This window comes from Enoplosus armatus, chromosome 15, assembly GCF_043641665.1.
Source record: "Enoplosus armatus isolate fEnoArm2 chromosome 15, fEnoArm2.hap1, whole genome shotgun sequence".
Classification (NCBI taxonomy): domain Eukaryota; kingdom Metazoa; phylum Chordata; class Actinopteri; order Centrarchiformes; family Enoplosidae; genus Enoplosus; species Enoplosus armatus.
In genome coordinates, this window is record NC_092194.1 from 18,709,932 (window position 1) to 18,737,405 (window position 27,474).

Below are 27,474 nucleotides of genomic sequence, written 5' to 3' on the forward strand. Positions count from 1 at the left end.
ATTCTCAGCTACCAAGCCTGACGCTGAGAGGGGGACATTCACAGTGAAGAATCTGGTGCCAGAAGATAAAGGCTTGTATTTCTGTGCTGTGAGTCAACACAGTGATACAGACACACGTGAAAGCTCAACAAAAACCCTGATGCTGTGTGACTTACAGTTTGTATTTGCTCTACTGTAGGGGGACCTCAAGTACAACCACAGAACATCACATAATACAGAGACACTCCCCTCTGCATCTCTTCATATCTCTGTTGTGATGTCACTCCTCCCATCACACAGACTGACAGTGACTCTGGTCTCTAACATCATTTGGCTCAGAACACAATAATGATCACAGCTGGTCTGATCAAACTCTCTGCAGCTCTGCTCTGGGTTATAGGTACTGTACATCTGAGAGGAGGAGCCGTTACTTTAAATTCATACTAATGATTTTATGTTCATCTTTCTGTCAGCAGACAAAGGACTCACTGGTGGTCCTGTAACATGACATGTGATTTTTGACCCCCACAGGTCAAATTGATGGGAGTGATGTCACCCAGTCCCCTCTGCTGTGGGGGGACGAGGGTCAGTCTGCCACAATCAACTGCAGTCACACCAAGGATGTTAGTTTTTTCGAGATGTACTGGTACAGACAGCTACCAGGGGAGGGGATGAAGCAAATAGTTCTCACAACTACAACTCCGCCACATAAATATGAAAGTGGCTTCAGTGAGGACAAATTTCCTGCAACGAAGAACGATGCTCAGACTGGATCTTTGACAGTGGAGAAGCTGTTGCCTGAGGACAGTGCAGTGTATTTCTGTGCTGTGAGTAAACACAGTGATACAGGTGACTCAGACAGCTGCACAAATACCCATGTGAACAGAAGATAACGGGCTCTTTGATGGGCTACAGAGGGAGCTCTAGACTAATGATACTAATATTGGTCTGTGCACAACAGCGTTTCAACATGTGACTGAAAAAACGTCCACTATGTTAAATTATATTTTCATTCTGTTTTAATTCCATTAAACATTCAAACCTATTCCGTGCGAAATTTTGGCAGGGAATTTTCAGTTAATTCAAGTGTGAAAGGGGGGTGAAACGTCATGATTAACAGCTGTGAGTGACTGTGGTCTGCTTGCGATTGGGTTGAGCGGGTGTATGGGTGGGACGTCGATCCCGCGGCTCCACTCACCGATCACCACTGTGCAGACTGGCTCCAAATGACGTCACCAGCACAAGATGGTAGCAGCCGTATCTGGGATGTTTTGGCTTCATTTTGTACAGTGGGAAGTGAAGATGCGTCGTCCATCTTTATATACTGTCTAGGGTATTAACATAAAAAAGAATGCATTTGTTACAAGCTACTATACAGCAGAACAAAACAACAATCATCACATTTCAAGCATTTAAACCATTGTGCAGTGTAATTAAACATGTCAATGTATAACAAATGTTACAAGAGGGAAAAATCCAAGCATAGTAGCTTTATGAGGTCCTTTAGTAGACAAACACCAAGCCAAGCACCAAGCAACTAAGTCCAAGTTACACATTCAGTGATGCTCAAAAATGTCAGGAAGTCATTATCTACATATGTGTACATACAGTTTATATGTTTTGTTTATATGGTCAGAAATATACTGACTGGAGCTTTCATAAAACAATTAGTGCATTATGAACAATAGATTGTCAACTTAATGTAAAGTTAATGCATTCATTGTCAGGACAAAAGTAACATCCTCACAAAAACAAACAAACATGTACTTTATTTTGTTTCCTTTCATAAGGTGGCAATGTGTGTGTAGTGGCAGTTCGGGAAGTGGAAAATGCATTATGACGCCACCCAACTAAAAAGAAGTTTGTTTTCCTGATGGGTGGGTTTACCCAGCAATAGATGCGTGAATATTCAGTAGAGCTGCACATACAGTGATGAAAACACTGTACCAATAACAAGGACGTTCTTAAATTCAGTTATAAAACACAACAAGATGCTCATTGTGTTCTGCACAGTCCTTAATGTCATACTGGTTTCAGGTAATGTAACAAAAGTTTCCAAAGTTCTTTTCACAGCTTATCATCTAAAACTCAGGACTTACCCTCATATCCCATAATTGTATAGTGTTGTGAGTGTTTTTGATGATCCTTTTTCCACAGGTTCCTCTCTCAGTGAGCAGGTCTACCAGACTCCAGCTGATTTGTACAACAAATCCAAAGAAACAGCCAAAATCAGCTGTTCACACAGCATTGAAAACTATGATCGAATCCTCTGGTACAAGCAATTGGAGAACAGACAACTGCAGTTCCTGGGATACATGTTAGTAAACAATGGATATCCAGAGACTGGAGTGGCTGTAAAGATGGATGGGAGTGCAAATAAAGGCCAGACCTGCACATTAACGATTGAAGGACTCAGCCTGAACAGCAGTGCAGTGTACTTCTGTGCTGCTAGTTAACACAGTGCTACATATCACTGCTCCTCAGTACAAAAACTTCCCCATGAGTATAACACCTGTGTTCCTTCCTTCAGTATATCATTACTCAAATCTTTATACTGAGCCAGTAAGTGGCAGCAAACATGAGTTATATTTTTTTAGAAGAGTAGGATGCACAATGACACCGCCCACCTCATGACTTGGGTTTTACTCAGAAAGACGGTTGGAAATAATCAGTATAACTGCTTCACCCATTGCAACAACAAGCTGATTCTTATTTTTATCTGATCTTCAAAATAACCAAATACTAAAAATAAATAAATAAATAAAATGATCATCTTATTCCTGTGCATTACTTTGAACGCTATTCTGGTTTCAGGTAATATCATAATTGTTTTTTATAGAAATTTTAATTGACATTTTCACCTAAATCGGTTTATAGATTTGCTTGTGTACAGCCAGTCTCCTGCAGTGCTGCTATTTCAGCTGTTTTTGCATTATTTTACATTTCATATGATTCAGTGTTTCAATCCACCAGTGATTATGCTCATGTTGTATTTTGTCTGATGCTTTGTTGATCCTTTTTCCACAGGTTCCTCTCTCAGCGACAAAGTCCACCAGACTCCAGCTGACATGTGCAACAAACCAAGAGAAACAGCCAAAATCAACTGTTCACACAGGATTGAGGACTATAACCAAATCCTCTGGTACAAACAATCAAACAGACAACTACAGTTCCTGGGATACATGTTGGCAAACTTTGCAAACCCAGAGACTGGAGTGGATGTGAAGATAGAAGGAAGTGCAAATAAAGGCCAGACCTGCACATTAACAATTGAAGGACTCAGCCTGAACAGCAGTGCAGTCTACTTCTGTGCTGCTAGTTAACACAGTGCTACATATCACTGCTCCTCAGCACAAAAACCTCATCACATTCATTTATCTCTGCATCACAGCTCTCAGCCTCTTGCACCTGTATTCCTTCCTCTCAGTATCTTTACTCAGACATTTATACTGAGACAGTGGCGTATGGTGGTAGTTGACATGATGGTTATAATGTTAACAGGAGAGGATGCACTATGACACCACCCACCTAATTACTTCATGTTGATTTGCTGATAAGAAGAAGAAGGAGGAGGAGGAGGAGGAGGAGGATGGAAATAATCAGTATAACTGCTGATACACTAAAGAAAACACAATGATTCATAGCAACAAGATTATGATCTTATATTCTTCAATATAACCAAACACTCGGAGAACACAAAATGATCGTCTTATTCCTAAGCTTTACTTTTAACACAATTCTGGTTTCAGGTAACGTCAAAATCATTTTTAATTTAGAATTTTCTTTTTCAAGTTTTCAACTAAATCGGTTTATAGATTTGCTTGTGTACAGCCAGTCTCCTGCAGTGCTGCTATTTCAGCTGTTTTTGCATTATTTTACATTTCATATGATTCAGTGTTTCAATCCACCAGTGATTATGCTCATGTTGTATTTTGTCTGATGCTTTGTTGATCCTTTTTCCACAGGTTCCTCTCTCAGTGATAAAGTCCACCAGACTCCAGCTGACATGTACAACAAACCAAGAGAAACAGCCAAAATCAACTGTTCACACAGGATTCAGGACTATAACCGAATCCTCTGGTACAAACAATCAAACAGACAACTACAGTTCCTGGGATACATGTTGGCAAACATTGCAAACCCAGAGACTGGAGTGGATGTGAAGATAGAAGGAAGTGCAGAAAAAGAAAAGAACTGCACATTAACAATTGAAGGACTCAGCCTGAACAGCAGTGCAGTCTATTTCTGTGCTGCTAGTTAACACAGTGCTACATATCACTGCTCCTCAGCACAAAAACCTCATCACATTTATTTATCTCTGCATCACAGCTCACAGCCTCTTGCACCTGTATTCCTTCCTCTCAGTATCTTTACTCATACTGGTTATAATGTTAACAGGAGAGGATGCACTATGACACCACCCACCTAATTACTTCATGTTGATTTGCTGAGAAGAAGAAGAAGAAGAAGAAGAAGAAGAAGAAGAAGAAGAAGAAGAAGAAGAAGAAGAAGAAGAAGAAGAAGAAGAAGAAGAAGAAGAAGAAGAAGAAGAAGAAGAAGAAGAAGAAGAAGAAGAAGAAGAAGAAGAAGGAGGAGGAGGAGGAGGAGGAGGAGGAGGAGGAGGAGGAGGAGGAGGAGGAGGAGGAGGAGGATGGAAATAATCAGTATAACTGCTGATACACTGAAGAAAACACAATGATTCATAGCAACAAGATTATGATCTTATAGTGGATGTGAAGATAGATGGGAGTGCAAATAAAGGCCTGACCTGCACTTTAACAATTGAAGGAACAGCAGAGCAGAGTACCCCCATCACACATTTCATCTCTGTATTATAGCTCACAGCACCTTGCACCTGGAATAAGCCAGTCTAACCAATGTTGGTCTATCTTCTGATCAACATCAGAGATTACAATGGGAGGTCCTTTCTGTGGAGCAATGTCTTAAACCTCCCACCTCCCATTATAAAAAGCATCATGTCTGATGTGGCTGCATCTCATCTTAGCAGGATCACGATGATGACTCAAGTTCTCATCACATTTGTAGTGTCATCTCTGTGGCTTCAAGGTAACAAGGACTAAACAGTGTAATAGATGTGTAGGTTTTATAGTGATTTATTAGTTATTATTAATTATCTATTAAAATGGAAACAGGCTGGTGGAGACCTACATGTAGCCTCAAATTCTGGACTGATAATCTTTTAGCATCAGTGGACTTTAACAATGAATGTTTTTCATCTTTCATATGTCTGCATGAAATACCTAAAGCAAAACACTTTTTTCAAAAGGAATACAAATTATATTGAATTCTGTATTTACTCCACACAGTTCAGAGCCAGGGTGTGACCCAATATCCTGAAATCAGCTGGAGTTATGCGTCCAAATCTGCAGAGATGAACTGCAGCCACAACAAAGATTTTTCTTATAACCAGATGTACTGGTACAGGCAGCGTCCAGGGGAGACCATGACCCTCATTGTCTACACAGTTTTTGGAGGACAGCCAGATTATGGGGGGCTCTCTCAAATCAAATATTCAGCCATCAAAGAGAACATTGAGAGCGGGGCTTTTACTGTGAAAGACTTGCAGCCTGAGGACAGCGGTGTGTATTTTTGTGCCGTCAGCAAACACAGTGATGTGAGAAGCTGAACAAAAACTGGTTGACAATGAATTTGGCAAGAGAATTATGAAAACAATGATTTGACTGTATTTCTTTCCAGTAGGTGGAGCTGGAGCTCCAGAAATACTCTTTAGTTCAAAACATGCACCAATATGACATTTAACGTAGCTGGTTCAGAGGGAGCAATTCAGTTTTCTGTGCACATTCAGACAGGAGGTCAACATGCGGTCAATATTCTTCTTTAAATCTTGGCTCATTGGTAATCACTTTTACTATACAGGGATATAACTTCATCTATAGTTTCTACACAGTTCATTCATGTTCTTCCTTTCTAGGTGTTTGTCTGGGTGTTGAAATCTACCAAACTCCTCCAGCTCTTCTCAGAAGACCTGGAGACAAAGTTCAGCTGGTCTGCAGCCATGAAAAGACTGACTTCATACTCATGCAGTGGTACCAGAAATCCCCTGGAGACCGAGCTCTGAAACGCATTGGACATGTGTATTACGGCAACATAGAACATGAGGAGTCTTTCAAAGAACATTTTAATATCACTGGAGACATGAGTGGAGAGACGGCAAAGAACGGCTCTCTGTTTATAGTCAACCTAAAGGCACCTGAGCACAGTGCAGTGTACTACTGCGCAGCTAGCTATGCACACTGACTGCAGATCCCCTCTCCTTTATACAAAAACCCTAAACCAACTTTTATCAACATTCAAGGTTTTGAATTAGAACCTGAACAGACCCCTCCCAGCCAGCTGCTCTTGATGTTTTGCCATTATCGCTACCAGCCACCCACAGTGATGCTGCTTCATCTTCACTTCCCCAGTCAGCTCAGTATTGGCATCAGTCAGATCTCCATCGCTCACAGTCACAGTCAGGGAGATCCCAACAACTTGAAACCCTACAACTCTGTGACACATCATTTGCTGTGTCTGGGTCTTGAGGTCTGTCAGTCTCCCTCTGATCTCATCACAAAACCTGGTGACAAAGTGCAGATTTTCTGCAGCCATGATAAAACTGACTACAGGATGATGCTCTGATACCAGTGGCCACCTGGAGACACAGCTATGTAACCTATTGGATATTTGTACTTTAAAGATGTCAAAATGGAAGAGCCATATAAAGAGGATTTTAATATCTCTAGAGATTTGGGGGCAAATAAAGCAAAGAACAGATCTCTAATCACCAAAGTCATTGGACTTGAGCAGAGTGCAGTGTACTACTGTGCAGCTAGCAAAGCACGCTGATAAAAATCCTCTCTGAACTTAACAAAACCTCCACACAATTCTTTATCATCAGTGGTTTTAAATAAAACAAGCCCCCAAACACCTGCTTTAGTGGTTGTACTTTGGTTTGATGCAATCATATCAACAACTAATGTGACTGTTTCTAATTTAACTAGGAAAGTTATTTAAGTACAATTTATATCATCAGGAAAGGAACATATGATAATGTCAATTTGATAGTTACAAATAAGTGAAGCCACTCCTTCCTTCCACAGCACTTGTTTCCTTAACTTACAGAGACAACACCAACAGCAGAGGCTATCCTCCAGCCTTACGCAAGCTGACGTGTTTTCTTTTCTGCCACCAGGAGTCACAAAGACACATTCTCATCACTACTTACTCTGAATGCAGTAAGGCATCCTAGGGCAAGATCAATGCTTGTGAAATACTATTTAATAAATCTTATGGGGATATTCAGTCAAAGTTTATTTTTATCTGTCACATTGTTGTTGTTTTGTAGCTTACCAATAAATCTATTTTGCATTACAGTGTGTAGATCAGAACAGTTAATGCTGTCACAGAGTCACAGAAATATCTCCTCCCAGCAAATTGCATTTACTTTGAAGTGTTCATCTTCGCCAACTAGTGGACAGTGACAGTTTCTTCATCACTTCCTTCTCCTCTTTAAACCTCAGTCAGAGCCATTAGTTGGTTTTCATCATGAATAGTGACAATAAGTGTGATCCTAGATTCCAGAAACTGACATCCACAAAAATATGTCATCTAAAGACATACGTTCTATTTTGACGAAGACAAAATGATCTGCCTTCTCGTTATCTGTTGTCAGGCAATACCTTTACAAAAGTATTATTCCTTTGAATGTGGAAATGTTTTATTATAATCTATCACAATGTAAATAATTTCTCTTTTTGTCCAGGTGTCTGTCTGGATATTGAGGTCCGTCAGTCTCCCTCTGATCTCATCACAAAACCTGGTGACAAAGTGCAGACAAAGTGCATGATAAAACTGACTACAGGATGATGCTCTGGTACCAGCGGTCACCTGAAGACACAGCTATGAAACGTATTGGATATTTGTATTATCAAGCTGTCACAATGGAGTAACCATATAAAAACCAGTTCAAAATCTCTGGAGATTTGGGGGGTAATACAGCAAAGAACGGCTCACTTATATTGCAACTACCTGGATTTGAGCACAGTGCAGTTTACTACTGTGCAGCATGAGAAGCGCCCTGACAAAACTCCCCTCTGAACTTTACAAAAACTCTCTTCACAATCTTTTCTCATCAGTGGTTTTGAATATGACACGGAATAAACTGCTTTTGAGGTTGTATTTTGGTTTGACCCAATCATATCATCATTAGTTAATTCATCAGTGCTTCTTTTTTATTGGTTCATACTAATTAAGCCACAAGCACACAAAGTATAATGAAATCTGTCAAAAACAAAACATTTTTGGGGGGGAGTCAGGTTTCAGGAAGAGCGTATATAGATATCAGTTTGATGTGCAATTACATGAAGCCACTCCTCGTTTCTACATCACGTTTGCTTCCTACTTAAACGTGACTCAGTTCAGTGAGAAAACAAAACAGCAGAGACACTGTCATCAATTAACGAAAACATTTACAACATTTCATCCATGACTTTACAATAACCCAGCTCCATGTCAGACCTCTACATGATGATTAGATTTCTCTTTTGCTATTTCCTCACAGGTAACAACTGCTTCACTGTGCATAAATATGGATATACTGTATTTACCTTCACATCTAAAATCAATAATCTATCTTTACAGCTGGTATTTCTCTGGGGGTTCAGGTCCATCAGTCTCCCTCTGCTGTCATCAGAAAGGCTGGTGATGATGTGCAGCTTGTCTGCACACATGGACAAACTGACTACAGAGTGATGCTGTGGTACCAGCAGTCACCTGGGGACAAAGCTCTGAAACTTGTTGGATATGGATATGCACAGTTCAGAAATGACAGCGTGGAAGAGAAGTTTCGAAAACATTTCAAATTAGCTGGAGATTTGAATGGAGACAAAAAAAATGGTTCACTTTACATAATCAATCTAACAGCACTTGAGCACACCGCAACGTACTTCTGTGCTGCTACTAAGCCACAGTATATCAAACACCCACCTGCTCTTGACAAAAACCTCCACCCCGTCTCATCTGAAGGTGTGTTAGAGTAAATAATGCCCAAAGAGCTCTGTGGTTTGTCTTTTTTCCTGCTTTAGACGTAACAACAGCTTGCCGCTAAAAAACCTTCATACTCAAGAGCAGCAACAATAACCACCCCACTTTTCTAGATTAAACATCTAGTCTTTTTTCTTCTCTCAAAGCCAAAGTTGAAGGCTCTAAATCCTTAGGTGAATTGGCTTCTCCTGAATTTGAATTGTATTCTCTACAGGAACATCACTCAATAAAGGTAAAGTTGTTCAACAGTTTCCAGCTGATCAGCTCGCAGAAACTGATGAGCTGAGCTGAAGTTGAACTGAACTTCAAACACAGCATCAAAAATTGCACATTATTTTCTAAAGCTGCTCTATCCCACATGTTAAATGCATATGGGCTCATTACAATGAGTGAGTGGTGATGAAAGAGAAACACCACCCTTCATATTCTTGGAGTGAAGCACCCTAAAGCCTGCTGGCAGTATTTCTGTGTAGCAAACTTGTATAGCACACCATGTTAGAAAAGCCTCAATACGTTGTATGTACGTATGGAGTTACTGTCACAGGTTCGTCCTCCTCCCATTGTTCAGCGAGATGTTTGTCTCCTAAAAGACAAGCAGACTGAATGAGAGAAAGTTTCTCAATGTCACTTCATGTTGTGACTTCTCTACATCACTTCCTGTCCCTCCCTCTGATCCACAAAGCACAGCAGAGACTCTAGCTGGTTCTTCACATTCAACATGATGCCATCTCTTTTCATTGTGTCCATCATCACTGTCTTCTGGTTTAAAGGTATTGTACATTCATGAAGCCATTTTTTCCTATTCAATTTGGAATTAACTCTCAAAAAACCTTAGGTGCTAGTGGAGGAATCCAGGTGAAATATATTACTGTGTAATCAACTGAAAGTGCACAATGATTTAATAGGGTTTCAATAACTTTATACTTTATACAATATAGGTACGCACTACTTAACATTGTGTCTTGATCTCTTTACAGGAGTTTATCTCAGTAAAGAAAAGCAAGTGTTTCAGACTCCACCTGAACTGCTGATGAAAACAAATGGAGAAGTCAACCTGAGCTTCACTCATCAAATCCAGAACTATGACACTATTCTCTGGTATCAGCGTTCAGCAGGAGATACTTCCCTAAAGCTGATTGGCTATATGTATTTTGAAACTCCTAATGTTGAGTCTGCATTTCAGCACCATTTTAAAGTGAGTGGAGATGGAGAGAAAACAGCTCATCTTCACATCCTGAACCTGAAGCACCCTGAACACAGTGGAGAATATTTTGGAGCAGCAAGTATGCACAGTAATAAATACTGTGACTCTCTCATACAAAAACCTCCATAATGATCAAGCAGATAACAGCACACCAACAGAAAACCACTGAAACCAACCAAAATGATAATATACAGAACTATGAACATCTCAGAGAAGTCTGAGAAAAGGAGTTATGAGAATAACTGAGAATTTTAACCGGCTGATAAGTGTATTTTGTAAAAAAAAAAAAAAAAAATACCTTAACTCCTCACAGTCATAGATTAATGTTACCTTTTGCTGTTCAGCTTTATCTACTGTGCAGATAGAGGCACGAGGACATTTCGAGTTATTTCACAGTAATGTTTTAACTTGCTTCATGTTTAACAGATTCCCTCAGGTGACTGATCATCACTTTATGAATCAGAATCAAAACTGAACAGCAGAGAGCAGTGATAACACGCAGACATGAAGACAGATGTAAGCTCCTCCTTCCTTATTACAAATGTACAATAAAAGGAACATTTCACACCAATGTATTTTCATTAATGACTTTGCATCTCTGTTTAAGTCAGAGTTGGAGCTACCACAGAGAACATTATAGCTTCATGAGGATTTTCTCTCTAAAAAAAAAAATGTTTGTCAGTTTGTTATTTTCTCTGTCTTTGCTCACAGGTAAGAGCCACAAAATGTGTGTAATTTCTCATGATGCTAACAAACCTGTTTAGCTTCAGTTTTTCTTTTTGTCCTCTAGACTTTGTGTTATCATTGCTCATCATCCAACAATTACCTGTGCATTATCTGATAAAACCTGAACAAGAAGCAGCCCGTCTTGACTGTTACCATGGAGACAACAACTACCCCTACATGCTTTGGTACAGGCACAAGTCAGCAGCAGGAGGCCAAAGGGCCTTGGAGCTGATTGGATTGCTTCATTATGACAACCAAAACATTGAGAAGAACTTTGAAGCTCGTTTCAACATAACGGGCCATTCAAAGGGCCGAGCTCAGCTGGTTATCTCCAACATAAACCAAACAGACAGTGCAGAGTACTTCTGTGCAGCGAGTCAGCACAGTGTTTCAACTCCTCTGGCTCCTTTACAAAAAGCCGGTGGCCCACAGAATCAAACACACCTGCATCAAACCTAAGCCGTAAACTCCCTTTGGGACGTCTCCCCTTTAGTCTATTTAACACGACGGAAATTCTGATGTAATTTCCTCTGTTCAGATCTCAAGTATTGGCTCATTGCATTTTCATTCATTTCACTTCCTCTTCCTAACTCAAAATGATCCCAGGCTTCAAAGCCTTGACCTTCGTTATTCTTTGGGCTGCAGGTAACAGTAACATCTATAAAGATAAAAACAGACACAATCTGGCTTCCTTAAATGTTGGTGTCACCTGTTTTAAAAGATTTTTTAAAGATACTGCGAATACTGAAATAATTTGGTAGATATTTGTTTATCATGCTGGTATGTGGTTTCTGTTTTTTTCTGTGTTTCAGATGTTCAGTCTCAGTCTGTGCTGATCACTCAGTGGCCCCACTACATCTCCAGTCTTCCCAGTGGCTTGGCAGAGATGCACTGCTACCAGAATAACACTGATTATGAATATCTGTACTGGTACCGACAGCTGAGAGGAAAAGGTTTTCAGTTAATGGTGTCTATAATAGTTGGCAATGCAAACTTTGAAGAGGAATTCAAATCTGGTTTTCAGGCAGTGAAATCGAAGGAGAAGCAGTGGTCTCTGACAATAACCAGTGTTCAGAAGAAAGATGAGGCTGTTTATCTGTGTGCTGCCAGTCTACACAGTGCTGTGGCAGACCTCAGGTCTGTGACAAAAACATACACCGGCTGTTTACTGTTCTGACACCTGACTCACATTAATTATAATGAAATGTAGGAAGGAACTCAACCACACTGTGGAGGAGATGATATCAGTGACTTTTACTACATGTGTTGTTCCACTTATATTTATGGAAGTGGGGAAGGAGGAAAGAAGGTGATTAAGGGATAAACTGCTCTCTAAAAAAAAAAATGACATTATTGGTCATTTGTTTCAACGTTTGTTTTTCCTGAGAAGCAACAACCTGCAGTTGTGTAAATTACTGTCCTGAATAGATTCAACCAATAGGTGGAGGCACAGCACATGACATGAAGCTTTTATCATGTGAATGTGGTGATGAATTAACGCACACAGACACAATGCCCTCCTTCATTACCCTGAGCCTTATTTTTCTCACATCAGTGCCTGACAATGTCTTCACCTCTACACACATTTGGGTTTTCTCTTCATCTGGTTTTCATGTAAGATCTCAAAATTTCATCCTGAATTACACAAAAATACTCATTAACCATGTTTAAGATACTCAAAAATCATGTTATATAAATAACATAAATACTGTATTGTCTCCTTGTCTGGTACTTCAATAACAGCCTCGACTAAAGCTCTGTTTGAGAGCTCTGTAGATCTGTTCCCTCCACAGATCAGGTGAGCACTGTTACATTTCAGCAGTCTACTCCCCAGATAGTGAAGGAGAGCGGCGAGGTCCAGATTAACTCCTTTTATTAATGCTCTGGTATCAGCAAAGAAAGGACAGCCTGCCCATGACCCTCATGGGGTATGGATATGGAAAAGGTTCCCCCAACTATGAGGGCCAGTTCAACAATTCAAGCTGACAAGAGAGGACACAGCGAGAGGAACGCTGGTTATTCACAGAGCAAACCTGTCAAGCTGTTTATTTCTGTGCTGCCAGTACACAGTGATGTGGTTTAATGCCACTCCCTCACTACAAACCCTGATCTGTTCCCTGTAAATGAGATGTGTACATTTGCACAAGAGGCGGTGTCTCTTAATACAGTCTCCCACTGAAGGAAGCTGTGTTTCTCCCCGAGCAGAGCAAACCTGGAGGATGTCTCCAACTGTCATCGGATTTCTTCTCATCTTGCTGCCATGTAATTAAATTAACTGCAAATATAACAAAAAATTGTGTTGCTAATTTTTTACAGCAATTATACGACTGTTTTTTCACCATGGCTTCTGTTTGTCAAAATCTGTGTTTTCCCCACAGATCGAGCTAAGAGTGTGACATTTCAACAGTCTCATCCAAGAATAATCAACGGAAAGGAGAGAGTAGAAATTAAATGCAGTCACAGTGATAGCAGTCTCACTGTAATGCTCTGGTACCAGCAAACAGAGAGTGGTCTGATGAATTTAATTGGATACGGATACACAGGCAGTGAACCCAACTATGAGAAGCAGTTTGAAGGTCGGTTTGAGATTACAAGAAAAGACATCCAAACAGGAGCTCTGATCATTGACAGCGTGAATCCACCAGACTCAGCCGTGTATTTCTGTGCTGCCAGTACACAGTGATGTGGTTTAATGCCACTCCCTCACTAAAAACCCTGATCTTTTCCCAGTAAATGAGATGTGTACATTTGCACAAGAGGCGGTGTCTCTTTTAATACAGCCTCCCACTGAAGGAAGCTGTGTTTCTCCGAGAGCAGAGCAAACCTGGAGGATGTCTCCAACTGTCATCGGATTTCTTCTCATCTTGCTGCCATGTAATTAAATTAACTGCAAATATAACAATAGAATTGTGTTGCTAATTTTTTACAGCAATTATACGACTGTTTTTTCACCATGGCTTCTGTTTTTCAAAATCTGTTTTTCCCACAGATCGAGCTAAGAGTGTGACATTTCAGCCGTCTCATCCACAAATAATCAACAGAAATGTCAGAGTAGAAATTAAATGCAGTCACAGTGATAGCAGTCTCAATGTAATGCTCTGGTACCAGCAAACAGAGAGTGGTCTGATGAATTTAATTGGATACGGATACACTGGCATTGAACCCAACTATGAGAAGCAGTTTGAAGGTCGGTTTGAGATTACAAGAAAAGACATCCAAACAGGAGCTCTGATCATTGACAGCGTGAATCCATCAGACTCAGCCGTGTATTTCTGTGCTGCCAGTACACAGTGATGTGGTTTAATGCCACTCCCTGACTAAAAGCCCTGATCTCTTTTTTCTCTGTTGTTTTCATGTTCAAGATCTTGAGAGGCAGGCTGGTGGAATTAGCCTCAATACAGTTACTGGCGAAGTATGCTGACACATGAGAAATTTGACTCTGGTTCTCAGTAACTCACAGGATACACAGAGAGCAAATTTACATAAGGATACAATACAGACAAAAAGCTTTACAAAACTAAACAAATATAAGCAAACTTAAACATATAGTTATTACACAGAGGTAAGAGCTGGACAACTATGAGCAGCATATATACAGGTCAGATTGTTAATTACTATGAACGTTGCATTCAGGGTTGTGGTACATGTAGTGCAGAGTGCTGGCATTGAAAAAACGTTGCATGTAATAAATACTGCAAGGATAATAAGTTCATCTATATACAGAAGGGGTGCAATCTGATTATCTAGTATTGCAGTGTTATTTCACAGGAATGGTTTTGAAATAAACCAGCCAATTTAACTGTTCATGAGTGTGACGGCGTGTGGAAAGAAACTGCTATTGTGTCATCTTTCAGACTAATGCAATACAACAGCAACACAAACTACAGCCTCAGAAATAGCCACAAAGTTGAATCAACACCTCTCTAAAACAGTTTCAACAACAACCTTGGGGGAAATATGCTACAAAACAAATTCAGCCCAAAATGCTTATACTCAATAATGTACTAAAACATGAGAGTTCATATTTGACTAAACCATCAGCATCCAAACCAAATGTAAAATATGTTCAGGCACGATAAGAAATTAATTCACAATCAATGCCAATTCCAATACTACACATAGGTGGATGAAATCAAAAATTTGCAACCAACATCGAGACATCAACCACAAGTCAGGAAAGCAAAAACGTTAGCCAGCAGCACAACTGTTAGCTTAGGCAAGTGAACAAAGCCTAAACATCAACTCGTGATATACATGTTAGCATAAGAAACAAAGGCTTACCTTGGTAAACTAAAGCAGTTACTTCTGGCATCTTAGAGAGGAGTAAAATCTTTGAGAAGAGTCTCAATCTGATGGACAAGAAAATCAATTTCTGACTTCAAGTGTGCATTAGTGGCCAACCATAGGTGTGAGATACAACCAGCAAACAGAGTCCTGAAAAACGCTCATTCTGCTGGCAGTAAGCTGGTTTATGTAATGCGACAGAAACTGTAGCAAGTGTTTGTAGCAGCATTTCTGGAGGTTTAACACTGAGTTGTTCCTTTATTTGTCCTGGTGACAGCTCATTCAGCACTTGTCAACTGAGCGGCGTGAAAGAGTGGGCGGAGAATTGTCAGTTCAAAAATATCCTAATCAAGGGTGACCAATCACGTTCCACCAAGGCCCAACACTCTGCAGGTGTTCATCATGGATGTATTGAGAGAGCACCTCATTCATTCCAATCAAAGTTGTTTACGGGGCACATATGCTGAAAAGGTGCATATAATAATAAAGTTAGTAAATAACTGTTTTCATTATCGCTTAATTCGTCATTCAATTTTATGATATACAATTTACAATGGTAAAAAAAACTTGCTTGATAAATGACTTCAACCAGTTATCAAAATTCTGTTGATTGACTCGTTTCATTGTTTTTAAATCAAAAACATTTTACTATATATATATAAAATATGTAATTGTTTAGTTAATAAAATGTCAGAAAATTGTGAAAAATGTACACAATTTCCCAGAGACTAAGATGATGTCTTCAGACTGCTCGTTTTGTCCGATCAACGGTCCAAAACCCAAAGATATTGAACTTACAATGATAGAAAACAGAAAAACAAACTTCTCATTTGAGGAACTGAAAACGACTGACTTTAACAATTATTCAATTATCAAAATTGCTATCGAATCATTTTTACTTGATCGATAAATTAATGAGCTTGTTGTTTCAGCAACAAAATAAAATGATGAAAAAATGTGTGCCATCACAAGAGCTGCTAACTACTAGTGATACTGAAACAATTAGTTTTAATGTTGAATTTACATTGATGGTGATATAAATGTTGTTTCAAATGCTTTTCAACCCTGACCTGAATAAACTTTGGGGGAGCGCTTGACCTTTGCAGCATCAAATCCATTCAATGGACAGTTATTGAAAATCAGCATTAAGTACTGGCAACCTTAGTCTAAAAACATCACAAAGACAGAAAAAAATCATCTTTCACATGCTCCAAAGTCTCATTTCATACTCAGCGAATGAGAATTACAGTCATCATGTGACCTCATGGTTTGTTTGTGCTGAACAGAGCGACATGTGACTGCCTCATTCAGGTAGAAGAAGGCTCATTGCTGACATGCTCATCACAGTCCTATATCTGGCGTTACTTTTACACTCAGGTGGGTTTTATGCATAATCTCATGAAGGATGCACCAACTAACTAACAGGTGCTTGAATGGTCGAGTTCCCATCACAGTAACACGTCACATATGTGTGAATTTACAGTTCTGTACATTGAGGTGAGACACAATGAAACATCATCCTTTATGTGCTGCAGGTCTCACAGTTGTTGTTCTTCAGTCTGGAGATCAAATGTCTCACCCAGGAGTAGCAGTGATGTTGGAGTGCAGCATGGGTCCAGGGTTCAGCATGGGCAGCTACACCATGTACTGGTACAGACAAAACCACAACGGAGCTCCACTGGAGTTTCTCATCAGAGAGTACGAACAAACTGAGGGGCACTTCCAGTCGTCTATCGACACATCCAAGAACTACTTCTCTCTTAAAATTACTGAGTTGCTCCTGAATGACAGCAGCACCTACTACTGTGCTGCCAGTCACAGTGATGCACTCAGGCCAGAAAGTCATACAAATAACAAGGCTGTGTCACAGATGGCACACAGGCAGGAAGGAGCTGTGGCTTGTTTTTTTTTTTCATACTACTGTAAATTACAGTGGAACAATAAGGAAATTGCATCATTGATCGGGTAAGTCTGGAAAGACACACTAGGCATATATTAGGCTTTTAGTTTATATAAGATAGTATTTGGTCATGTCTTCAACCACCACTATGATAGGGGTCACAATCACTATACCACTTTGCACATTATACTATACAACTATGCATCCAAGTCTGGCAAACTCATAAATGTGATAATAAAGAGAGAAATGAGAGGCTTTTGTCCATGTGTTGCAGCAACGTTTCATGTCAGATCTGTTGTTAAAGCAACAATTACTACAAACTATCCTGTAAAGACCTCTAAGAACTGCTGTCAGAGTGCTTTTAAGCAAGGAAGTCAAAACATGTAGTTTCTGCTCAATGTCCACTAGGAGACTGTGGCTGTACTGAGAAACCTGTATGAACCTGAGAAACAATAAGAATGTGGGCAGAGAGTTCCTGGTATAAGAAAAACCGAGAGGAGGGGGAGGATCGGAGCTTATTTCAGAAGTTTGGATTTTAGCAGCACATTAAGTTACACCTGCAGCTGTTCAGCCCAATAGAGGACAATAGAGTTATAATTTTCAATGAAGATGGGCAGACGGCTCTGTATAATCACTGCGACAATGAACATATTCTTGGTTGCAGTTCTCATCTCCTCCAGTAAGGACATTTCAATTCAGTTAAAACTGTTTTTGCGTCTACGGTTTTCTTGCTTACTGTTTATCGTTTTATTCTTGTTTTCCAGATTTCTCCTTCTGTGTAAAAATTAATCAGCTTCCATTTGTATTCAGCCATGAAGGAGACCCGGCTGTAACTTTGCAGTGTGACCAAGATGATGGTCAATATTACTACATGTACTGGTACAGACAAAGCAGCAGCGGGAAAATGCAGCTAGTAACGTATTCTCCTGGTAAAGATGCGTCAAACATTGAAACTCCTTTCAACAAATCCAAGTACACCATGTCCCGACCTGCAGTGCTTAAGTCCTCTCTGCAGATACACCCTGTTGAAGCTGCAGACTCAGCTGTGTATTACTGTGCCTCCAGTAGAGCACAATGGTTCAAAAAGCCTCAGCAGCTAAACAACAACCCCAAGAACAAACTACAAAGAGATGACAGGGAGGAGAGATGAATGAGGAGGGTTAATGTTTTAAAATCTGGAGGGGCGTGAGAGGCAACTTAGACTACATGACGAATTGGAAATGGATGACAAACTCCAGTTCATTAAAGATAGAAGAGCGTCAGTGACGCTCTTGCAACACCACAAAGCTGATCGGTTCAGATAAGTAAGCAGGTGTCAACACTAAGGTTTCTACATCCAATACGACATTATTGTCCTGTTAAGCGTCTTGTTTCTGTCCCTCTGTGCTCAAGTCTGCACTTTCTAATCATTCAATTCTGAGTTAAGCCTGACAAGATGAAAGTATATCAAGTTATCAAGAGGTTATCATACACTGACCTCTACAGGGTTCCTGTGGGATTACAATTAGATGTGGTCGTTAAACAATTTGACTGGCCCCTCATTTTACATAGTGTGTAGACCATATTATTAAACTGAGCTGTATAGATGTGTGTATAAGTGGTCTGAATAGGGTGCGGTTTACAAAAATAAAAAAGTAAATGTCTCATACTACAGTTTTATTAAATAGGAATAAAGAGACAAACTATTATTGCCATTCATGTACTTAATACTATTAATAAAAAGGACAGGGAGTGATATGTTATGATTTGTTTTTTTTATTTAGGGAGAGATTACACAGTGAACAGACAAATGTCACATGTCATGGAATTTAAGCTAAATGTTAATGTGAAAAGCTTGCCCTTAGATCAGGTGTCATCTAACAGAGAATTTAACATTTTCATAGAAACTCGTTTATATATGAGCTTAAGGTGGAAGAATGTAATACTGAAAGGTTTTAAGTCAGAAGATATTTTGTTGTTTAAAAAAAAAAAAAGGGATGAACGCTGTATTAAAATCTGGAAATTCTTAACAAAAAGTTCTTAACAGAATAATTTAGTATAACATGAGTTGATATCATAATGGATGTAAGATATTTTTAGCTGATGATGCATGATGGTAATAATGTTTAATAGTGTAAAAACCTATTATGACTATTATGATTATTATGACCTGTTATGCATTAACTAATTAATGTAAATACATATCCTAAAACTTGTTGTGGCCAATTATGATATCATTAAATACATTTGAGGTCATTCTTTGTTGTTAAACCTGCACTGACAGATTTGTTGGCCACTTCAGGGCAGCAGAAAAACTACTTACACATCCAGTAGTTAAAGATTAGTATTCATTTGGAGTTCTGTCTCTCGCCGCCGGCCCAATATTCATTTTCTTATCATTCTGTTTTGGTCTCTACCAACTCCTAAGGGGAATGTCTCATTCTTTCACTATGTTCTCCAGTGATGACAGATAGTAGACAGAAAGTTTATCAGGGCTTATTACTAAAAACTACTGCCGACTGCTGCTGGAAACAAATGTAATGAGAGAGATGCCACAAAACCAAAACAATGAGATTAAGGATGCTAAAGTACTTCAAAGAGGTAATAATAATCTGTAGCTTCATCACGATGAATGACAACTTTCACAATACACACAGTCGACGTGAAGTAGTGAATGTTATTGAATAAATGTGTCTCCTCAGTTCACTGATAGCTGGGTGGATAAAGAGGTGTCACCAGCAGTGATGTCACTTCCTCTGAGGAGCAACAAACAAACACAAACAAAGACCAGTTTCCCCTTTTCCTTCCCTCCGTTCTTGCTTCTTTTCTTAGCTGTCACAGAAATAGCAGCAGTCAGGTTGGAGCGTGTTAAGCCGTCAGTCAGCCCGACCTGAACAGCTGCTCTCACAGACAGAGATGGAGGCTGAGATATGGAGGAGCTGGGTGGGGGAAGGAGAGAGGGGAGAACGAAAGAGACTTCAGGTTTTTGTGTGATGCTTTTTCACCGTGGGGACAGGGGGCCACGGTGATACAATCCTATAGAGCCGCCGTACAAAAACCTCCTCCCGTTAACACCCATTGTGTAGACTGCTACATGCTACCTGGGACAATTGGGAGAGCAGAAAAATGCAGAATCTGAAGGCGTGTAGGACGGCACAACACTTTGGCACTGAAAAGTTCATTTATATGCAGAAAATCTGCTGGAAGAAATGTTTGAAAAGTACTTTAAATTCATATGTGGAGCATTTGGATGCCTCTTTTACTCATCCTGACAATACACAAAATAACTTTGGACAATATGAAGCTCATCCTGCATGTTTAAACCTTCTTCATCCTCTGGATTATTAGACTGTGTCTCAACACGCTGATTATGAAGACTTTTGTGACTTTATGGTAGGGGAGACGTTCAGTGTGACACTGGAGCTGAAGCTTACTTTGGAAAGGGAACAAAACTCACTGTTTTAGGTAAGTCGGAGCTCTCACACCTTCAGTTCACGGCAACAAACTTAAAATAGTCAAACCGCTGGTATGAAAGTGAAGGAAAAAGCAGCAGTTATGAAAAGGCTGAAATATTGAGCTGAACAGAGAACACTGTGACCTACACTGATCCTGCTTACTTTGGCCAAGGAACAAAACTCACTGTTTTGGGTAAGTATCACTGCAGCAAAATTAAAATCGTAGAGTAATTGGTATGAAAGTAAAGAACTGTTGTTATATAGAGTTTGAAGTATTGAGCTGAACAGAGAACACTGTGACCTACAATGAGCCTGCTTACTTTGGCCCAGGAACCAAACTGACGGTTTTAGGTAAATATTTCACTTTATTACTGTGTTTTGGTGAATGTCACATTGCTTTATAGTCTTAGTTTCAACAGATGTATCAGTAAAAATTAGTCCAAAGATTATTTTGGTGGAGAAAGACACAAGAGTTTCATGCTCAGTATATCTGCACTGTGACGGTGTCAACGAAGCTTACTTTGGAAAAGGAACAAAACTCACTGTTTTGGGTAAGTAGGAGCACTCGCAACTTCAGTTCACTGCAGCAAAATTAAAATCGTAGAGTAATTGGTATGAAAGTAAAGAACTGTTGTTACGTAGAGTTTGAAGTATTGAGCTGAACAGAGAACACTGTGACCAACAATCAGCCTGCTTACTTTGGCCCAGGAACCAAACTGACGGTTTTAGGTAAATATTTCACTTTATTACTGTGTTTTGGTGAATGTCACATTGCTTTATAGTCTTAGTTTAAACAGATGTATCAGTAAAAATTAGCCCAAAGAGAATTCTGGTGGAGAAAGATTCAAGAGTTTCATGCTCAGTATTTCTGCACTGTGACAATGCAAACGAAGCTTACTTTGGAAAAGGAACAAAACTCACTGTTTTGGGTAAGTGAAGAATGATTAAATGGGTCAAATGTAATAAGCCTTGTCATCGGAGTAGTGCATTCAGAATCATAATGTACTTGGGTCTTTATAGTCTAATTTCACCTAAGAGCTATTTGATGTTAAGCTTAAGCTCTGTGCCAATGCTGAAGCCTATTTCGGCCAGGGAACTAAACTGACTGTTCTTGGTAAGTGAGACACGAGGCTTTAACTTGTTTTGTGTTGTATAAAATAGACTGCAATGCAGCAAATGTTGGTTTGGGATTTAAAGAATAGTGACAGTCAATACAATAAACACTTAAAAGCCACTAAAGATGCAAAGTAAAAGCAGCATGCTGGGCTGTTTTGAGCACTGATCAAGTGCACTGTGACTCTGGTGGTAATGAAGCTCACTTTGGTGGAGGAACAAAGTTAACCGTTTTAGGTAAGAAACAAAAATTGTATGCAGTCTATGATAAAGTCTGGTAAGAAATCAGAACAAAAGTCATAAGCTTTGTAATTGGAGTGGTGCATTAAGAATCATAATGTACTTGGGTCTTTCTAGTCTAAGTTCAGCTCAGGGCTTTTTGATATTAAGCTTAAGCGCTGTGCCAATTACGAAGCCTATTTCGGCCAGGGAACTAAACTGACTGTTCTCGGTAAGTAAAACATCAATCTTTCTGAGGAAAAGAAAAACAAAGACAAGTGACATTTAATACAATAACATTTAAAAGCAACTAAATGTAATGAAGCAAAGTAAAAGCAGCATGCTGGGCTGTTTTCAGCACTGATCAAGTGCACTGTGACTCTGGTGGTTATGAAGCTCACTTTGGTGGAGGAACAAAGTTAACAGTTTTAGGTAAGAAACATATTGTACGCACAGTCTGTGATCAAATCTGTGGTAAGAAATCAGAACAAATGTAAATTGTAATTGGTAGTTCTTTAGCAAACTTACTGTACTCAAGCTCTGTAAAGTTCTGCTCAGTGCTTTTTGTTCTCAAGCTTAAACGCTGTGTCAGTTCGAAGCCTATTTCGGCCAAGGAACAAAACTCACTGTTCTTGGTAAGTAAGACGTCAAAATGTAAAGATATATTGTAGCAGCTGTTGGTTTTTAGTTTAGGAACCTAAAGAAGCAAAGTAAAAGAGCATCTTGGGCTGTTTTGAGCACTGATCATGTGCACTGTGACTCTGGTGGTGGTGCAGAGGCTTACTTTGGTGGAGGAACAAAGTTAACTGTTTTAGGTAAGAAATCAAACAAATGCAAAAAGATCATTGTAATTGGATGTTTCTTGAAGAAACGTACGGTACTCATGTGTATCTTAAGTTCAGCTCAGAGGTTTTTGTTCTTAAGCTTAAACGCTGTGTCAGAACGAAGCCTATTTCGGCCAAGGAACAAAACTCACTGTTCTTGGTAAGTGAACGTGAAGCCTGACAGGGTGGTAACTGAGAGGTTTGTGTTGGTTACAACTTGTACAAACAGGCTGTAGTTGTTGGTTTTAAAGACAAGATGCATTTATTCCAAAACTACAAACTAAAGAAGCAAAGTAAATGCAGCATTTTCGGTTGTTTTGAGCAAAGATCAAGTGCACTGTGACTCTGGTACTTCAGAGGCTTACTTTGGAGGAGGAACAAAGTTAACTGTTTTAGGTAAGAAATCCTTTTAACGTTCATTAAATATTGTTCAGGTATGAAGAGTTTGATACTGTAAAGCTACTTGCTTTTGGACTTGCTTGAGCTACTGCTCAAATGACTCCTGAACACCAATGTTTTAGCCAATACTAGATTCAATTATCATAAAATAACCACAAAACAAATGAACAGATGTTTAAATGGTGGAATGAATCTAGGAGGATTTTATTTTATTTTGTAAACTGTAAGTTAAAGTCTTTACATGACATGGCGTGACAAAGTTGGAATAATTTTAAAGTGGCACAGACAAAGAGAGGCAGCAGGAAGAGTTTTTGTTACAGTTGAAAGTCTCTGTGCTCCTACAACGAGGCTTACTTTGGAGCTGGAACTAAACTCACTGTTTTAGGTAAGAAAAATCTCTCTGAGCATGATTCACAGCTTGTTTGTGTGTGAGGAAGAAAATATGTCCAGTATTAAAAATATACTTTAGACCTTTTATTTGATGCTAGTAAACAAAGTATTGTCTTTTTAAAAAGCTTATGGTGGAAGTTTGTGCTAAAGAAAACACAAGTGTTGTCTATGTTCTTCTGTAAAAGGACTGCAGCAATAAAACATTTGGCTTTACGCCCAGATTATTACTCGCACAGCTAGTTCTTATCAGCTCTGTGAAACACTGTGACTTCACAGTCAGAGGCTTACTTTGGAGCTGGAACTAAACTCACTGTTTTAGGTAAGACAACTGCAAAAACTAACATGAACTAATATAATGTTCCACAGGATATAATAGCAAACTCGTTGATAACTACCAGGTTAGAGTGGAGGGTTGGTTTTAATCTCGTGCTCTTAAATGGACCTTAAATCACAAGTTTAACGCTGTTAGAAACTCATTTAATTTGGTATGAACATGTATTGTTTCTACATTTTTGTGTGTTTTAAGGTTTTTAGTTTATCTGAAGTATCAATCTATATTTATCTGGAAAAAAAAGAGCACAAAGACAGTTTACAGCTTTCAGTGCTGAAAGGTTGAACAGTTTTTCTGCAGCCTTGTATCAGTGTGAACAACTACGACCCTGCTTACTTTGGCAGTGGCAGCAGACTGACAGTGTTAGGTAAGACAACTATAAAAATCATACACATTACTGTCCGTCTTCTGACCTTCTCTAAACTTCAATCTGAGAATTATTGTAGAGTTTACGGTTGTAAAAACAGCTCTAATGTCATATTTAGTGACTTCCTGGAGCAGCACCGTGTTGCTGTGTTTGCTGTCAAAACTGCCAAAGAAAATGTGAAATTTATGTATTGAGATAAATCTCTCCGTTCTATGTCAAAACGGCTGTGTTTGAAATCGTTACCAGACTTACTGCATTACTTTCAAGCTGTGAAAAGTGGCATTCAGAGGATGTAATTAAGAATACTTACTAAAATACTAAAAGTTAATTCAGCCGTTGTAGATCTTTGTCAGTTTTTTACATGACAGTCAGCGGTGTGCTCAGACACAACCTGCTTATTTTGGAGAGGGAACCAGGCTAACAGTTGTTGGTAAGATCACTTAAGAAATAACATTTCAATGACTCTGTGTGAGCTCTGCAATCTGTAATGATCATGATTTATTTGGTTTATGTTCAGTGTGAAAAAGTTCTCCTGCGTTTAAATTCTGGTATTAAGATCTCACTTACATACATGAGAGTTAGGTGTTGGACATTGGTTTGCTGTAGATCTACAGGCAGCTTTAGTTTAGTGATTTATGTCCTTTGTCTTTGCAGAACCGAACCGTGAAGTTACCCCACCAACAGTGAAAGTGCTTCGACCTTCGCCAAAGGAGTGTCGAAACAAAAAAGACGAAAGACGGAAGAAGACCATAGTTTGTGTGGCCAGTGGATTCTACCCTGACCATGTCAGTGTATCCTGGGAGATCGATGGCCGCAAACACTCAGATGAGGTGGCGACAGACAGCGCTGCCCTGCTGGATGGCGGTTATTACAAGATCACCAGCAGGTTGAGGGTCCCGGCAGAAACTTGGTACCAACCCAGCCCAGCCCAACCAAAAACATTCACCTGTATTGTCAGCTTCTTCAATAGGACGCACGATGAAATTCATAAAGAATCTATTCTTGGTGAAGAAGGTATGTTCATTTAGAACTCAGTAATGTCCTGAACCTGATCTGTTTGCTATTTGAAATACATGTAAATGACCATCTGTCCTCTAATCCTTTTCTTAGCTAAAGCTTCAAGAAGCATAACAAGAGGTAAATATATCATTTTGTGCTTCCGTACACCTCAATGCATCACTTCTACTGTGGTTATCATCACACTGAAAACATGTAGTGTCCTACATATTTGGAAAAGAATACACTCGTGGTAGTAAGCCAAGAGAAGCTGTTTCCTCTTTGAATCCTGTCACTCATGTAAATGTTTGAACTTTCTGCAGAAACATTTCTGAGGGTCACACAAGGTGCCAAACTCTCCTACTGTGTGTTTATCGTCAAGAGCTGCATCTATGGAGCCTTTGTAGCGTTTCTGGTGTGGAAGCTTCAGGTTTGTTCTACACAGTGGAGCATGTGACCCGTCTCTGCCGCTTATCCCTTTTGATTTAGTGCACTTGACATAAGAACTGTCTGTGTACATTTTAATATGTGAATCAACATAACATAAAAAGAGCTCATGACATTATGACATTGTGTCCTTTCTGTCTGTTGCAGGGTTCAAATGGAAAGCGGAACAACTGAGAGCTGAGCTGAGCTGAACAAATGGATTCTAGGAGATCAATAGTGTTGGTTTCTGTAAAGAAAAGCTTGAAAACATTGTTTGTATGTTACAGTGCATTTGTATTCATTACAGTTCTGTGCATATTCTGGTCACAATCTTAAAGCTACTTTGGCATCGCATCTTTATAACTACTTAATAATTCTGTGTGCTTGTGAATCACTCCTTTGCTTCATTTTCTTCTCAATAAAAGTCTTTTAGAGGATCTCGTCAATCGTGTGCTTTCATTTCTCTTTAAATGTTTTATGATCTTTTATGATTCTCATGACATCTCTCACGTCTCATCCTGTACTTTTTTCTAGCGACAGTGTGAGGTATTTTTAGCCGCTCACTTATCTTATCTGGTTTTGGAGAAAGCAACTGTTTTTCACCTACATACATAATGTTGGAACATTTCAGCTTAGAAAAACTTCACAAGCTGTTTTCCAATGAGCAAACTGAGAAGTGACTAAAGTTTCTCCAGTGACATTTGATGAATTCAATTCCACCCACTAATCTGTATTTTAGAGATTAGTGGATGGAATTGGTTTCAGAAATCACTTGACCTTATGAAAGTGGGTTTATTTAAGTCATTTCTAGTTTTTCCACTTTGGCACAATGAGAGCAGCGCGTTACCTTATGAATAAAGAAGTTAGTCTTTAGTTCAAACACTGTCAGTAGGAAAGTAAATGTGAGAGAGTGAGTCTACCACAGAACAGGAAATCAACGTTCTCATCTGTGTACAGAAGAAGGTCAAAGCTGTTGCTGGTGAGGGAGACAAACCGGGGCCTGAAACCCTGCAGAGGAGCAGAGAGCGACAGCAGAGGAGAGGATGTGGTCACAGAGCAGCCTGCAGATATTTCTCTGTGCTGAGAAATGACGAAGTTGCAACCTTCCACTTTACCACAACCTCCGGCGCACAGAGCGCACCTGCATCTCTGCACCACCCCCACACACTGCACATCTCTGAGCAAACAGCTGGGAAAACTTACATTTCTGTGTCAACTGAAGCTACAGAGTGAAAAAAGATGTGTGTTATATGACATACAACAGCTGTTTACTGTGATCTAGTGCAGAAATTTGCATTGAATGTTTTAAGGTAGCGCGAGTGGTGTAAAATGAATCTTGTTGCAGTGAGAGATTAAAACATTATCGAGTCGACTTCAGACAACTATCAACAGCTCAGTTAAAGAGTCTGTAAGAGTGTCATTTTAAATAGCAGTCTCAAAATCTTCATGTGAACCAGTGTTTATGATATTATACTGACAGTGGATGAAGTAATCAGATATTTTACTTATTACGACAGCATAGAAATACTGAAAGAGCCCTGCATTTAAAACTTTACTTAAGTAAAAGTACAAAAGTATTCGTATTGAAATATAGCACTCATCATGCAGTAATGTGCTCATCACTTTAATGTTGCAGCTGCTAAAGGTGCAGCCAATTTTAACTACTTTATTCACTGCTGCTTTGTGAATTTCCCCCGTTATCTTATCTTAAGGACACTTTCTACTTTCTCCATTTGTTTCCTTAAAAAACATGTTTGCGCTAACTGAAGTCAGATAAACAGGAAACGATGTCTGTGAGACCGCAACAGAAACATGGTGT

At 39.4% G+C, this 27,474-nt stretch overlaps 1 protein-coding gene across 1 annotated transcript; it reads left to right on the forward strand.

The window, feature by feature from the left end:
- Positions 1-327: 327 nt before the first annotated feature.
- Positions 328-26,101, forward strand: LOC139297998 (immunoglobulin lambda-1 light chain-like). The gene is made up of 7 exons (XM_070920815.1): positions 328-379; positions 511-828; positions 21,669-21,704; positions 24,888-25,247; positions 25,344-25,370; positions 25,553-25,659; positions 25,824-26,101. Exons 1-7 carry the CDS (start codon positions 328-330, stop codon positions 25,848-25,850), a joined length of 927 nt encoding a protein of 308 aa, XP_070776916.1. The 3' UTR covers positions 25,851-26,101.
- The last annotated feature ends 1,373 nt before the right edge of the window (positions 26,102-27,474 follow it).